The sequence below is a fragment of the Octopus bimaculoides genome, chromosome 7 (assembly GCF_001194135.2).
Source record: "Octopus bimaculoides isolate UCB-OBI-ISO-001 chromosome 7, ASM119413v2, whole genome shotgun sequence".
In the NCBI taxonomy this organism is placed as follows: Eukaryota; Metazoa; Mollusca; class Cephalopoda; order Octopoda; family Octopodidae; genus Octopus; species Octopus bimaculoides.
In genome coordinates this window covers 8,646,165-8,663,674 of record NC_068987.1, presented here as the reverse complement: position 1 = coordinate 8,663,674, position 17,510 = coordinate 8,646,165, and the positions used below count along the sequence as shown (strand labels likewise).

The 17,510-nt window shown below is 32.9% G+C and overlaps 1 protein-coding gene across 12 annotated transcripts in view; it reads left to right on the top strand.

Moving 5' to 3' along the window:
• LOC106877289 (liprin-beta-1) overlaps positions 1–17,510 on the top strand; it is a 370,011-nt gene that overhangs the window by 286,520 nt on the left and 65,981 nt on the right. For 10 of the 12 annotated variants that reach the window (XM_052969202.1, XM_052969201.1, XM_052969203.1 and 7 more), the window contains 2 exons: positions 5,324–5,385; positions 9,358–9,375. In XM_052969202.1, coding sequence (XP_052825162.1) covers positions 5,324–5,385; positions 9,358–9,375 — 80 coding nt within the window. The remainder of the gene's footprint in view (positions 1–5,323; positions 5,386–9,357; positions 9,376–17,510) is intronic. The other 2 variants (XM_052969204.1, XM_052969199.1) reach the window with 1 other exon arrangement.

The following is a 17,510-nucleotide window of genomic DNA, read 5'->3' as shown; positions in this document are numbered from 1 at the left end:
TTTTTTTTTTTTTTTGTTTTTTTTTTTTTGACAATTTTACTTTCCTATGCCAACTAAGGTGTGACCTTGAATATATACTTGCTGGTTCTTTCCTCAATTATTTCAACAAAGAATGATGGAAGTTATACTTCACTGATGAGGTCAGGATAAGAGCAAATGATATATGGAGTTTTTTTCACATTTGATAGCAAAATGGACATATTAGTCGTATAAGCAGCGTCTTTCATTTCCAAGCTTCTGTGAAAACATTTCCAGCCATGGGGAAAAGAAACAGAGGGCTGATGACAGGAAAAGTGGACATTAAACATTGATGATGATGATGCTGTATCTGTAATAGACTATGTCCTCAATTTCATCCCATGGTTAAGACATGGCAGTTGCAGCAGAATAACACTAGAGATTAAGATGTTGTTATTTTGCTATAAGTATATATCTTCTTATTTGCTTCTATGTATAAATATCTATATTTATACATATTTTCTTGCTTCTTAGGTATTTACAGGTGTGTAAAAAATGGAATCCTTTCCTTAATACTCAACTGCAGTTTTATATTCGAATAGTTTAGCGGACGTTAAACGATGATGATGATGGCCAGTGTAAACAGCATAAAGTTTGTTGTAGAAGTGCTTAAACAAATTCAACAACTATAATTCACTACAAAACCTGAAGATCAATAGTCAAATTCTATAATTTAGTAACCAGTGTGTTTGTTTATCTTGATAAAATTTTACTATAAAGAGAGAGAGAGAGAGAGAGAGAGAGAGAGAGAGAGAGAGAGAGAGACTATGAAATCAAACATTAACTTCAAAGCAACATGAAAAGCCATTTACTTGAACAAGTTGTAGTAAATCAACTTTGTTGTTCTTTTATTGGTGTGTGAAACTCTTGTAGCTATTTAACACTGGTAAAAAAAAAAAAAATCGGTAATAACATTTGAACAATATAAAGATAGGTGGGAGGGCAAAGCTAATAAAGCTAATTTATTTAAGTCACCAGCTGCAAACCAGTGCAATGCAATTTAGTTCAATTATGCACCTCAAACAAATAGAATTGTATGTTTATAGAAAGATTATATTCATTGAAGTAACTTGTGTGACAGCATTACTAGCCTCTTCTTATCGTTCTTTTTTCTTTTACTTCCTTCTTTCCTTTTTACTGCCCCCACTTCCGTAGGTATTGCTGATTATGTAAATGGAGACACTCCCAACAGCAAAAGTTCAAAATATTTAAGAATGAATATTTGTAGTCCTTTTGGCATTTGAATATATTTTCTTGGGAAATATATTTGTGATTCTTCTTTATGAAATAAATCTATTTATAGGAATAAAAATTCTTCTTCTAGATTTTTCTGTCACTCTTTATCTTTTTTCAGTTTTCCTTTCTTTTCATTTTCCCAAAATCGTATATTTTAGTATCTTCTTTTTAACTTACTGTTCATGCACTCCTTTTTCTTTGATTTCATTCCCATCAACTCCCTTACTTGTCTTCTTTGTCCTTTTAATTCATTATCTTTCTATTTCTCTTTTTTAAAACATCTTAAAATATAAGCCTGATTCGTCTGATATTCCAAATATAAGAGTGATATAGATTACCCATCTGTAAGCTTCAATTGTCTCATTTTGCTAAGTTTGAATCTCACTTGGTTTTCTTCAGTCTTGATACAATAAGAACTAGCAACATGTTCCCCTGCTAAATATTGAAGCTATTAATCATCCTATTTCTTTCTATATCCAATTCAGTAGGCTTAAGATTCATTTTCCATTAGCCATAAGTCATCAGTTTTTTTTAGGGAGAGGAAACAGACAGTTGAAGATATCTATCACCTGCAGTCTTGAATTTGCTGAGAACTTACTTAAGCACCTATTGCTTTGCTGATTCTACCTTTAATTAATTGAAGTCTTGCAAGTACCAATCCATGAAATTCTGATTGGCTCAAAAATTTTCTCTAATTCTTGTGATTCTATTCCTCAAGACAAGAAACTGAATAAATGTAATTTTTAATACTGCACAACATGTGGTTTGTCATTGGATTGTAGGAATTATGATATTAACCAAAATTGTTCAGTAATAAATTTCATCATCATTTAATGTCCACTTTGGAATTCGTTGAGATTTTCTACAACTGGAAGTCCTTCCTATTGCCAACACACACCTGTTTCCTGGCAACGTAACTAGGAAACAAACACCTCACTTGTACAATGATCCTCATTTACAATGGGCTTCTTTTAGATTTTTTTATCTACAAAATTCACTCTCAACGCTTTAGTTGACACATGGTTATAGTAGAAGACACCTAAGGTGCTATGCAGTGGGACTGAACCCAAGATCAACATGGTTAGGAAGCAAGCTTCTTAACCATACAGCATGTCTGCACCTAAGTTTAATGATGGTTTCAAATTCTGGCACAAAGCCAGAATTTCAGTGGGGTGGGGTGAGTCAATTACGTCAACTGGTACATATTTTATTGACCCCTAAAAAGATGAAAGGCAAAGTCAACCTCAGCTGAACTTGAACTCAGGATATAAAGATGGATGGAATGCTGCTAAGCATTTTACCCAGCATGATAACAATTCTGCCAATTGCTGCTTTACCTAGGTTCAGTAATAAAAATATTTCCTTTTCTCTTGGTTAACAATAATTCAGTTTTCAAAGGGGACCATGTTCCTTAAGACAACACATGTTTTTGTTCTAGGCTAAGTCTTTGTTTTTTCCTTAGTGGAGAAGTGGTTTACATTAGAATAAGGCATCCACTTGTAAAAACATCTGCTTCACAGAAATTGATCAAGTCGAGCCATGCCAGTATAGAATAAACAGACATCTTAACACTTTTGTGATGCTTGTGTATATTTGTGTTTTGAAGTCTTTCTCAAAATTAAAGCTGTATTCTATTTCCCCCCCCCCCACCTTCTTCAGTCTATTGTTGACATACTGTTCATGAAAATATATTTAAGAAAAAAAAAAAAACATAATTTTTACTATTTTAAAATCTGCCTTTGTGTTACATAGCTGTTTTATACAAAGGAACTTTTGTAAAATACACTTAACAATAATGAACGATCTTACACTATGTGAGAAATCATTTTCTTTTTGAATATATTACTATTGCAACAGTAAACCTTTATTTCTACATTTTAACTTCTTTTCTAATACTTCCATGGCAATTCATATATATTATATTATATTGCATTAACACTTTGATTGGCCTCTTTTATATTTATAATTGCTTTTTAATATCCTTTGTTAAGCTGCTATATATTCGGAATTTGTAAAATAAATGATTTTGAGAATTTCCCATATCTGTTTAATTCTGAAAGTGAATTTGTTTATCCCCCCCCCCCTCTTTCTTTACTTGCTTGTTATATGTGTGTGTGTGTGTGTGTTTTCTGTATTTCTTCTTTTCTTTTCTGTCATGTAGAATTTATATCTTGATAAATATTTAGCATTCAGGAAGTGCAAAATTAAGACTCTAAAATTAATTTTTCCTGACAATTAATTGTAAATTTTCTCAAATATTAATCTTCATTAATTCTTTTTTTTTTCTTAATGTGTGTGTGTGTGTCTGGTTAATGATACAATTAAAGTAAATTTATACAAATTTTCCTTCTTCCATAGTTGTCATCTACTACTACTACTACTACTACTACTACTACTACTACTACTACTACTACTACTACTACTTATGATAATAATAATCCTTTCTACTATAGGCACAAGGCCTTAAATTTTCGGGGTGGAGGCTAGTCAATTATGTCAACCTGGTGCACAACTGGTACTTATTTTATTGACCCTGAAAAGGGTGAAAGGCAAAATCAACCTTGGTGGAATTTGAACTCAGAATGTAAAGATGATGGAAATAATAATAATAATAATAATAATAATAATAATCATTTAACGTCCACTTTCCATGTTGGCATGGGCTGGACGGTTTGACTGAGGACTGGCAAGCCAGGAGGCTGCACCAGGCTTCAATCCGATCTGGCAAAGTTTCTACAGCTGGATGCCTTTCCTAATGCTAACCACTCTGAGAGTGTCGAGGGTGCTTTTTACATAGCACTGGCAATGACCACTCTTGAATGGTGCTTTTTATGTACCACTAACATGAAACCAGTCAGGCAGCACTGGCATCAACCATGTGCGTATGGTGCATTTTATGTGCTTCTGGCACAAGAGCCAGTCCAGTAGGACTGACATTAACGACATTCAAATAGTGCTTTTTACGTGCCACCAGCACAGGTGCCAGTCAGGCGGTACTGGCATCAATAATGATAATGATAACACTACTACCACTACTACTACTCACTGTATTGATCTTGCTTGGATTCACATGACCATGATCCTCACCTGTTGCTATCTCCCAAGGCATGGGATGGTAGTTCTTCTCAGTGACATCCAATGTGATCTGTTAACAGATCCGTGTATGTCTCCACTGAGTAATCGATGCAGTTATGACCATTTCAAGATGTCAAAAGGGCTTCACTAACCAGCAGTGCCCAGTGAAGCAAACTCCTCTTTTTATAATGGTATCTGAAGCTTATTGTACAATCCCGCTTTGGTAATGTGTTATTTCTCGGACATATTAGATGTGGCAAAAAGCATGTACATGCCCATGCCCATGCCATCCAGATTGTTTTAGAGTCTTTCAGTTTGTACCTAGGTGGAAGATTCATAAAATAACTCATATTCAACCACTATGTAGAAGTTCTTTTCATATTCCTTGAAAGCTTAGGTTTCAATGTTGTGTTACCCAAGATTTACTGCACATGTAAAAGTCATTTTCCTCCTCCTCTCCCACAAGATAAGGAATTATTGACACCTGGTTCCTCTGTTTACATTAATTGTGGTTTGATAGGTCTATTGTGTTTGGAAAGAGAGTACTTATTCTAATGTCAGCACTTAGAAATAAGTTCTGATCTCTTGGTTAAAGGTGTCTGTTGCTTTACATGGATATAAGCACCAATGTGATCAATATGTATTAACAGGTGTTTTTTGCTTCTTTTAACTGTTGAATTGTTAGAAACTGGTCCGTTTGATCCTATTTCCAAGCTGCTGAAAATACCGTAATGAGGCCTACTTTTGCTGCTGGCAATTCTTCTGATAGTGGCTCAGTTTTGATTTCAATTTTCCATTCACTTCTGCCTATAATGTTAGTTTTCTTTAGAAAGATACAATTACATGACTTAACATTTTTTCCTTACTTCTTGATTATATAAGCAACCATTTTTTTTATTGTTATTGTTGACATTATTTTTCTTAATTTAGTATTTATTTATTATAATTTCAGTTTTGTAATTTTGTTTCAAATTTTTTTTTTTTTTTTTTGCAGAGAGCGAAATAGAAAAGCTGAAAAAAGCTGTCGACTCGCTGATGTTAGCCAATGAGGAAAAGGTATAGTTTTACATTATTTATTATTGAAAATTCTAATTGTTAAATTAATAGGATTTTCCCTTTCACTCCTAAACTAAATTAAATTTACAATTAATAGAATATAAAAATACTGAAAACCTATTAAGAGTAACTTCACTCAATGTTGCTCAGCCCTGCATATAAAAAAAATTAGAAAAATTAATTCCCAGAAAGTTTATATGTGAAAACAATTGGACACCTTCAAAATGTTTTATGTTTGAAAGTTATATTATTTTTCTCCATGTTTATGCATGTTTGTGTGTATCTAAAACTTGGTCTATTTAAATCACACTGGTTTTAGGTAATCTGTACCAATTTTTTCCTCCAAGATTTGTGGCTGTCTCTGATATCATTTTGTTGAATAGTTATCTCTAATTTACTACCATTTAACACACATGTACATGTACGCATACGCACACATACAATATAGAAGAGTGGAAGCATTGTGAATTAATAAGAGCTACTTACAATGTTAAGACAAAATTAATGATTTATTACTGTATTTTAACATGTATAAGGAACCCCCGAATTTTGGGGACTTAAAATTTGGGGAAAAGGTTTTGTAAGGGATTATAGTACTATCCATGTATAAAAAAAGTCCCATTTTTTTTAACCTAATTTTTTACAAAAAAGGGTTCCTTATACACAATAAAATATGGTGATTCCATATTTCAGGTGAATCAGATACTGTTCATACTTTTACCTTTAGAAAATGTGTGGCAAAAATCTAGTTTGTAATAATTCATTGCTGGGGTGATTCACCTGAAAGATATAAGGAATTATCAGTAAATCATTAATTTTCTTTTCACATTGTAAGAAGCTCCCTATTGTGCAGGAGTTTCATTTGCCTACATTGGTAGGTGGCTCTGGACTGCTCAGTGTTGTAGTAAAAAGAAACAAAACACTTTTAGATCTGCATCACTGCCTGATGACACATTAACTCCTGCATTCGGAAATGGAGTCCAGCAGTATCCTCAATGCATATTTACTTGTGTGTGTGTAGGTGTCTAAAAATCCATGACTCGGGGCAAAAACAGGCACTCATGGATTAAATAGCAGAATAGTTTTATTATTATTATCATTATTATTATTAAGGTGGTGAGCTGGCAGAATCATTAGCACATTGGACAAAATGCTTAGCAGTATTTCACCCGTTGCTACGTTCTGAGTTCAAATTCCCCCAAGGTTGACTTTGCCTGTCATCCTTTCAAGGTTGATAAATTAAGTACCAGTGAAATACTGGGGACAAATGTAATCGACCAGTCCCCTCCCCCAAAATTTCAGGCCTTGTGCCTATAGTAGAAAGGATTATTATTATTAAGGCAGTGAGCTGGCATAATTGTTAGCATGCTGGGTGAAATGCTTAGCGGTATTTCGTCTATCGTTATGTTCTGAGTTCAAATTCCACTGAGGTCGATTTTGCCTTTCAGGGTCAATAACTTAAGTATCAGTTGAGTACTGGGGTTGATGTGATTGACTGCCCCTCTCCCCATAAAATCCAGGCCTTGTGCCTATAGTAGAAAGGATTATTGTTATTATCATTATTATTATTAAGGCAGCGGGCTTGCAGAATTATTAGCATACCTGGCAAAATGCTTCATGGCATTTTGTCTGTCTTTACATTCTGAGTTCAACTCCAAAAAGATGAATGGCAAAGTTGACCACAGCAGAATTCAGACTCAAGCTGTGAAGCTGGAAGCATTTTGTCTTTTGTGCTAATGATTCTTCCAGCTCACAGCCTTAATAATAATAATAATAATAATAATAATAATAATAATAATAATAATAATAATAATAATAATAATATGCATATATACATGTGTACACAAATGCTTATGAGGAAGATATTTACCTTCCTCATCAATATGAAATCCTGAATATATCCATCCCATATGAATTTGTATTTCCAATGATATGCACTAAAAAAGACATCAGTACACTCTGTAAGTATATCATCATTCAGACACGTGTGCATGTGCACACACACTCACATGCATCCTGGATTCATCTCAAAACTGACTAATTTCTTGGTAAATACATCTTCACTTAACATTGCGTCTCTTGATTCCTTAATATCTCCTTCCTTTGTTTCTTCTTTTGTAACTACAGCAGTCTCTGAGCCTTGGGACATTCCAAATCTGTGCCTATCCTCACTTAAATTCACTTTATCTGTTTTTTTTACTTCTTACTCATATTGTATCTCTCTTCTCAGGCCCCGTATTAAATGCTTTATGTGATCCTTCCTCTTCAGAGCTATAATACATCAGGACTCCCTTCCAGCTATCAATTTTCTGATGTTTAAACAGAACCTCACCTTTTTCAACCTCATTAGGCTATTGTTATTCCCAATCCAAGATAATTCAAAAGGGTCTGTTCTTCCACCTCAGATAAATTAATAAAAACAATAAACACTGCAATATTACAACAGGTGACCAGTTTAGCAGTTTGAGTTAAAATAGTTAAATTTCCTAATTTTTAATCAGATGTTTGGCTTAGTTGTTAAGAGAGAATTATCTTCAGGCTAAACTATTTTTCCGTCTATCTAATTTCATTGATTCAACTTTCCTAGTTCTGTTTGTAAAAATATATATATATATATAAAGTATTATAGAATAGAAAAGACTGTCAAATTTGGTCTACAATCTGTTCGTAATTATTTCACTTCATTCTACTTTTAATAATATCTGATAAGCATAAGTGTCACGCATATCATATTAGTAGTTAATATACTGTTTACTAATACCAAATGTCTACCATAAGCTTATCTTCAGCTGTCTACAAGCATTGTAATGTGTCACTTTACTCTATTTGCTTCAGTCTCACTGATAAGAATTAGCTACCAATCTTACTCTGTGGTTGAACATTTTACTCATCAAAAATATTCATTTGCGAAGCAGTCATCTGTTATACTAATTCATGCAAATATCAGAATATGAAGAACTTCAATTTACAATTATATTTAAAGTATTAAGAAGAAAAAAAGTTTTATTTCTGTTCTTGTAACCCATTATATGAAATGTAATGGAGTTTTTGTTCTCTGTAGTTATTATTGGAATTTGCTTTTATTCTCTCTGTGTTGTCTGCCACTATTAATTCCTCTCTCCATTTAAGGTACTGAAACCAATTCAGACTTTTGCATGAATTACTGTAGCATATGTTTCACACTTAGAAAACATTTAGTAACCCCAGTCATTAAACCTCAAGAGGGAAATAGCAACTATTTTCAATGAGATTGACTTAAGAGAAGTAACGTACTACTCAGTGATTTAACCATTGAACCAATTTGTTTAGATCAGTGGTTCCCAAACTTTTTAGAGACGCGACCCACTATTTATGACACCAGTCTATGGCGACCCACTTAACTCTACTGGGTTAGGGTTAGGGTTATATTAAATGTGAAACAAGACGTTTTATAACTGTTTCAACGTCTCCATACCCTATGGGCAGGTATTAACTCTAATACAAAACCTCGAAGCAGTAACTGTTATCGGCTCGATCAGTGTTGTACTGCGCCTAGTTAAAGTTCTCTATAAATAGGTAAAAACAGACTTTTCCTTTTTACGATTACGTACGAATAAATAACTTGATTTGTTAAGTTCGTGAAAAAAGCCTACTGCTTAATAAAACAACCAGTCTGGTATTGAAAACATGAGTCTTGAACTATCTCGATAGACAGCAGTTAATCAAAGCTAATGCGTAATTTTATAACTTTTTGCGACTCACTAGGATTCTCGACTCATAGTTTGGGAACCGCTGGTTTAGATTATAAAAAATAATAGAAGTTATCTGAGGAGAACATGACAGTGATTTCAGTAAATTTCCCCAAAGAAGCTCAGGAATAATTCCTGAGCGACAAATTATGCTGGAGTTAAGCATTTTCTTTTTCCTTTTTCTTTTTTCTCTCTTTTCTCTTTTTAATGAGATATTTGTCATTAAACTTGATTTTTTTTCCAGAATGGAGGTATTTCATGGGTAAGTGTAAAGTGTGCTGGGTATCTCTGGGCTATGAACAATATTTATCTAACTATTGCTGTTGCTTTCCTTGTGGGTCTTTCCAGAGTGGATCTTCTGCATGAAATTAATTGATCCAGCCATGGTAAATGGTTGGCTGATTTTGCAGATATCCACACTAAAATCTGTCCTGGATGGCATTTCAGAAGAAGAAAAAAAAAAAAAAAGACTGTTTATTATTAATAAGTCTTTTTTGGTTTCTAATTTGTAAACTTATATTTCTTGAACTACGTTAGAAAAAAAACCAAGAAAATGAAAGCAACAAGTTTCTTCATTGTTTTCAGCACAGAAGTAAAATGATAATTAAAACACTTAACAATTTTTTTTTTTTTATCTTGTTAAATTGTAATTTAGATATTACTTTACATGATTATTAGATTAACAGATGAAGTTTCTTGTTTCTTGTCATTTGCTAAGAAATTTATTTCATTTATGTTGTTCAGCAGAAATTGCAAAAATTTCTTTTTTAAAAAAAATCTTCAATTGCTTGTGTACAAATTTAATCCTGTTTATATTTCATCCATTTGTGTTTTTATTTGTAACTTTGTAATTTTTCATTTAACAGAAGTGTGTGCGTGTGAATACATATGTATGTACTTTGTATATATGAATACATGTGTATATATGTGTGCATGTATAAAAACGTGTGTGTCTGTTACTGTCTCCTTTCTTTGATATTGCATGATTGATTGCGAGTGACACCATCACGCAAGCAGTATTCTTCATTTCCAATCTTCTGACATATGTCTGGTCATGGAGAAATATTACCTTACTTGGGAACTAGTGAGGGTTGGCAACAAGAAGGGTATCTGGCAATAAAAAAAAACCTACCTCCACAAATTCAGTCTGACTCAAGCAAGCATGGAAAAGTGAACCTTAAACGATGATGATATAACTGTTTGCTTACTGTTATTTTAATGAATGCACTGTTAATTATTGCAATTAAATCTACTGTAACCATCCCTTAATTTACACCTTATAAAGTTGTATTACCATGTTTTGAAAATGGCATGCGAATAGCTGCACGGGACCTGCTGAGCCAACACTGTCTTCTTGTCCTTGCTACTGTGCCTCTACTTCTTTTTAGTCTCAGGTGCAAATGGATGAGTTATACATTTATTTTCAAATTTACAGTGTATTTTGAAATTCAAAGAAGTTTTAACACACATGCACATGTTTGTAATATTCCTACATGATAAATTGATGCTATTGTAGAAATTACTAAAATGAGAAGAAAAGTTGTCATTCTAGACATTAAACTTGACATTATTAAAATGTTTGATCATGGCGAGAAACTAAACTAAAGTTAGTAGTGAGTTAACAATACAAAGTATTTTGGGCAAAGTGAATTGGTACAGGCGAAGATGAAGTAGCTTTCCCATCATTAAACCTGCAAATAATTGTTGAAATGGAAGATCTATTAAGACTTCAGTTGGAAGATTTGTAACCAGAAGCAAATTCCAATAATTTTATGATTAAAATTCTTAACTTTTGTTCTTCATTGAAAGAAGACAAATATTAAGGTTTGGATGAAGATGCTGCAGTTAAGTATCTAGTTGGATGAAAGAAATTAAGAAAAGAAAATAATTTTGAAATTCTTGGAATTTTCAACTTTGATGAAATTACCCTTTTTTGGAAGAAAAATCCATTAAGAATTGTCTTAGCAAAAACGAAACATTGCAACCTGGTTACAATACATCAAAAGAATTGCTTAGCCCTTTTATTTGGGGGCAATGTTGAGCTGGGGTCAAAAGAAAAATTGATCAAACAATAAGCTCAAAGACTTTCAAAGGATGCAACAAACAATCCTTTCTAGTTATTTAGTGATGAGATAAAAAGTTATGGTTCTTGTTAGAAGATTATTTCATGTCCAGAAATTAAAAAGCTATTGCCAAAAAAAATGATTGAGTTTTCAAAGTTCTTTTGATTCTTAATAGTGTCCTTGGCCATTCTTAATCAATTATTTTTGTACTAAAGTCCATGTATTTTTACCTTAGGACTATTCTATTTAATAAACTTTCTCATAGGCAACTGAAGTTACAACTGGACAAGGTATTATTACTCTTCAAGAATTTTGGAAATGATTTAACATCAAACAAACAATTGAAAATGTTCACTAATCATGAGAAGTGACAGCCACCTGTATCAGAGCAGTCTAGTATAATCTTAGACTTAACTGAATATTTTCACCTCTCGAAAATCTAGTAAACAAACTCAATGAAATTGCTATTATTAGAACAAATCTTTATTTCTTGGTTGATGATTTGGTAAATATTTATGAATTGTTATCTTCACATTCAAAAGATTACGTGACAACGATTTCATTGAAATCATGTATCAACAGTCAACAGCGAGCTGATGAAGAAGAATGAAAGGAATTTGGAAAAAATGGAAAATGTCTTGAAGGAATAAAACAGTGAAAGAACTTGAACTTTTAGTGTGGGTAATACAGTTCTATATTTAAGAGATGAGGAATTATGTACATTATTTACATTTGACGGATATCTGTCCTCGGGTATATAGCATAGTGGTTAAGAGCATGGGCTACTAATCCCAAGATTCCAAGTTCAATTCCAAGCAGTGACCAGAATAATAATAATAATAATAATAATAATAATAATAACATCGAAAATACCTTAGGAATGATGACCCAGGTTCGAAAATTCCCCAAGACACATGACGAAGGCTGGAGGGTATATCAGCCAAAATGTTAACAACAAAGATGAGGACAAATATCCATCAAATGTAAATAATGTTTTGGTAGGGGGTTAGGGGTTATAGTAGTGTCAGCCAAACAACAAGTTATGAATATGGATCGTAAGATTGACAGAAATTTGATCCTTTGTTGAGGCTTAGAGAATCAAAATTAATTGCTATTGCAAAATATATACAGTGGAGGAAAAAGTTAAAACTGGCCTGTTGTCTCTTGATAAATTTTCCTCTTTAAAAAAACATGTAATGATAATTTTGAGTTGTTTATTATAATTTTGTTTTCTCCAGAATTAATTACAATTATTTTCATTGAATAATAAATTTCATTTGCATTGGGACCATCATAGGATTAATTATTCAAATTAAAACAAGGGATAGCTATTAAAAGGAGACAGACTCACATGCACAGTTTTTAGAGAGAGAGTGTGTGCACGAGATAAAGGTGTAGTGGTGGTTGTAGTGAAAACGAGTAAAAGAAAGTTTTGCTGGTGTGTGTATGTGTGTGTGTAAATATGCATGGATGATATGTGTTCTGTATGGAGACTTTACTTAATGTGTATGTGCACATACACATTAACACGAATTTAATACATACATAAAGAAATAAGAATAAAGAAAAAGGAAAATAGAAGAGCTAGATGAGAATTATGTTTAAATCTTTTTTATGACCAAGTTTGCATGTTTTTTTTTTTTCTTGGATGTGTTTGAAGAGCAACCTAACAAACAAAAAAGATAAATAAATAAACACTGCATATTTCTCTACAAACACTACAGAATAAAGTAAGACAAAAAGAAAAAAAATAATAACATATTCAATTTTAGATAAATCATAAATCAAAGCATGACAGAACACATATCATCCATGCATATTTACACACACACATACACACACCAGCAAAACTTTCTTTTACTCGTTTTCACTACAACCACCACTACACCTTTATCTCGTGATTAAGTGCTTTGTTGTATTTAGTTTGATATTCTGAACATCCTGATTTCAAATACTACCAATGGCAGTTTTGCTTTACTAAGGTCAATCCTATATACTAACTGAAAAATCCTGTTCTTGTTGTCATCTCTACCTACTACACTTCTAGGGTTTTGGTGTACAGTAATCCCTCACCACATCACAGTTCACCTATTGCGGTTTACTATTTAAGCTTATGTTGCGTTTATAATAAAATATATATATATACAAATTATAAAAATGATTTTAAAAATATACAGTACTGTTTCTACTTCACAGATTTTCACCTGTCGTGGTGGGGTTGATAGTCGAGGGATTACTGTACTCCAGCCAGTTGATGACTCCTTAAACCTATATTAATTTCTATTACATAATATAATTTCTACTTACCCGTGTAAGTACATATACATGGTTGCTACATTTCTTGGCAACTCAGTTGCGATGTATAAACATCTAAAATTATACTTATTTCTTAGCAGAATTTAGTTTCAGTCTGTGGACCTCTAGGTTATGAGCCCAGCATGCATGGAATGTTCCGCTCTAATCAACAAGTAATTAAATAAATATTTAATGTCTTGTTTCTTTTATTGTCTATTCTGAGTTACATTACTTCTGTTACATGTTATTTATCTCCATGCATTGGACTGTCATACGTACAAAAATGTCTCTTCATTTGTCCTTTACAGATCAGCTAGAAACAGAATAATTCTATAAATGATTCCCAAGTGCAGTGTAGCAAGTGAGCTTCCTAGTAAAATATTCCATAAATATGGAATGATTCCACCACAAGCAATTTGTGGCCTTTTACAAATTTTTATGATTCATATATATCTCTTATGGCATGGGCTCAGGCAAGGACAATTTATTCATTTATTTGAAGGCCAGCAATTATCCGTGCATGCAAGTCGCCCGTTATTTCCGCTGATGCTGTGTAAAGGGAATGATAAGCACCAGTGTTATTGCAGGCATTGCCTTGAGAATTCAAAGGACAGAGCAAAGCATTTTGTGTTACTCTGTAACAATTCTGCTAATTCCCTTTATTTATTGACCCCAAAAAGGTGAAAAGACAAGCTTGACCTTGGCAGGATTTTAATTCAAGCTGTAGAGTTTCAGAACAAATACTGCAAGGCATGACCACTGAACTGATGTTACAAGATGTTACAAGACCCCATGCTAAGCCTCTATTTTTATATTTCTATTTTTATTGTGTTCACTGAAGTTTGCTGATAACCACTGAGATAATATTTATGAAACTTTTTGTATTGTATATATGAACTTGTGTGTGTGTTAGTAATAAAACATTGCAGAAGTGTATTAACTATCTCAGCAAATTTAAACATAGGCACAGGAGTGGCTGTGTGGTAAGTAGCTTGCTTACCAACCACATGGTTCCGGGTTCTCATCCTACTGCGTAGTACCTTGGGCAAGTGTCTTCTGCTATAGCATCAGGCCAACCAAAGCCTTCTGAGTGGATTTGGTAGACGGAAACTGAAAGAAGCCTGTCATATATATATATATATACACACACATACACACACACACACACACACACACACGTGTGTGTGTCTGTGTTTATGTCCCCATACCTTAGCATTTCGGCAAAAGAGGCCTATAGAATAAGTACTAGGCTTACAAAGAATAAGTTCTGGGATTGATTTGTTCATCTAAAGGTGGTGCTCCAGCATGGTCCCAGTCAAATTACTGAAACAAATGAAAGAATATCTTTATTCTAAAAGGATTATAGATGAAGTAAAAGATCAAAGGGACATTTGATCGGATAGTTTATGGGTTTATGGCTACAAAATTGTTAGGACACAGAAAAATCTGCAAACGTCTTTTGAGCATTGGAATCATTGTCATGAGTCCATTGACTCTTTCTATTTTCCTTTTTTTCTTTTTATTCTCATTTGTTTACATATGTATGCTTGGCATTCAAAACATTTTTATAAAACATAATTTAAAAAAAAAAAATGATGAAACAAAATTGAATTAATTATTTCAATTATACTTCTGAAATGTTATCATCATCCTCATTTGTCATAATCATTGGTCAAAACTAGCCAAATCCATAGCCCACCCCCAAAACTTTACAGACTTTGCAGTTGACATTACCCATGCTGTGTACCTCTAACAAATGCTTTGTTCCCTTAGTCCTGCTCTCCCACCTCTTTATGTTATTTTTGAACCCTCTCTCTAAACAACCCCTCTTTCTTTGTCTCTCTCTCTCTCATTCCTTTTTTATGTTTTCATGTACATTCTTTTGATATTTATTTGGCTTTCCCCTCTTTACCTTTACTTCTATGCTTTACTCCCTGATAACATTTAAATACCTTAGTATTATACTTCATTCCTTTTTGTTCTTTTTCTAATTTTGTGATGTGTTTGTATTTGAAATTGGAAAAAAAGTTTTGACTTATTTGTTTGTTTCATACACACACATAGAGGAAAATAAATTTTTCCACATCACTAGAAAGTGTAAAGAAAAGAGAGAGTTCAAAATTACAATTTAAGAAAATTTACTTCATAAAAATTTATATGCAATTATGTAACTGGTTTCACAATTTCTTTTTTTGTTTTTATTGTTAGAAGTAACAGATGTTTTGTGAAACAGTTCTTCTGTTGAAAATTTAACATTTTCAAATTTTAAGCATCATTATGCTGGCATCAAATGGTCCATTAGCATTTCTGTATTTTTATCTTAACATATTGATCATTCAGTTTTCAATCTTCCTCAATGTTGGATGATTTACAAAATTTCTATTTCTGAAATCTTAAAAGAAAGATTGTTATTGTTCCAACTTGCAGAAAAATGAAAATTATCTAATCAAAATGTAGCAAAAACTATTTGCTGAAAAATATATACAGCAAATTTAGAATGTCCAAAGCCTTTTCACAATATTTATAATGTCATTTAATTACACAGTGTCTCTATTTGTTATAAATTATAGCAAGGGGATTCTTTGTTCTTATTAGGTAACAAACCCTGTTCAAAAGTAATTAGCAAAATACATGTATATAGGTAATATAGAAGTGGATGTTGTGTTAGAACAAAAAATACTGTTTTATCTATCATGAGACAACCTCTCATATAGACTTGTGGTGCATATAAGCACTTGGGTTTATATTGCTAGTGGGAGATAATTGTCCACTACTGCTGATAAATATTATCTTTTTATATTAATTATGCTTCTGTCATTATTAATCGTTTCTTACATGTTTATATATACATAAGATTTGTATGTGTTTGTGAGAATTTCATTTTCGTTACATCTTAGTCTCCATACTCGCCTAACACAATTTTCAAAATGAAGATAGTCATGACACTTTGGAGTCATTTATCTTTTAGTGTCATTCTTTCTAGTTCAAAAGTCAGTAGCATCAGAATATTTGTTTAAATTGTGCTAACAAATTAGTAAAACATGGTGATTTTAATTGATCTTACCTTTTTGTGCTTACCACCATCTTTATGATTAAAATCTCTTATTTGTAAAACTAAGAATTAGCTGACTTTTCATTATCTTTTATAGCATTCTAGGTTCACTTTACTACCAAACACAATGAAGGCTAGTGTGTGTGTGTGTGTGTGTGTTTTGTCATGAGATAAGGTAAAATAGATTGTGATCCTAGGCTCGAAGCTTTTTTCAATCGTCCTTGTAGCTGACTGTACTCTTCAGTCAATTGAGAATATTTTCTTGCTCCAAAAGTGTCTAAAATCATTTAGATTAAATGGTACTCCCTTGTATTCTCTGATGAGTATAGTCATCTGTGAGATCTAAGATGTCAGGTTCAGATATGTAATGCTATTAACCAAATATATATCAGACTCCACATACCTGCAGTACCAACTCATATTCAGTGCATTCATATTTTTCTGCTATGAAAGAAACAATGACATATGCATGTGTGTACATTACATGCATGAAGCAAAAGGTCAAAGCTCCTTCCTGAGTCATAGGCTCATAAGGCTGGTTTCTTGGATTCTGTGGCATATATGTTCCTTCTCCTGGACAAGATGCTAGTCTGTCACAAGATTACTCATTTTTGCCAGCTGAATGGGCTGGAGCAGTGTGAAATGAAGTGTTTTGCTCAAGAACACAACACATTGCCCAGTCCAGGAATCAAAACCCACAATCTCACAATCATGAGTGCAACACCCTAACCACTAAGCCACACACACACACACACACACACGGCATTATATTTTGTGAAAATTTAAGATGTCAGTTAAACTTATCTTTTCCTTCATGCAGCTTGTCTCTCTTCTCATTACACTTACTGTATCCTTCCAACCTCAGCCCTTTCTTCCCAGAACGTCGGCCCTCTAGAAACTCCCTCCTTGCTCATATCTTTCCTACAGATGTTCACTTATAAAGGTTCAAGAACAACATTAATGTTATCAATCTCACAGGTCTTGGAC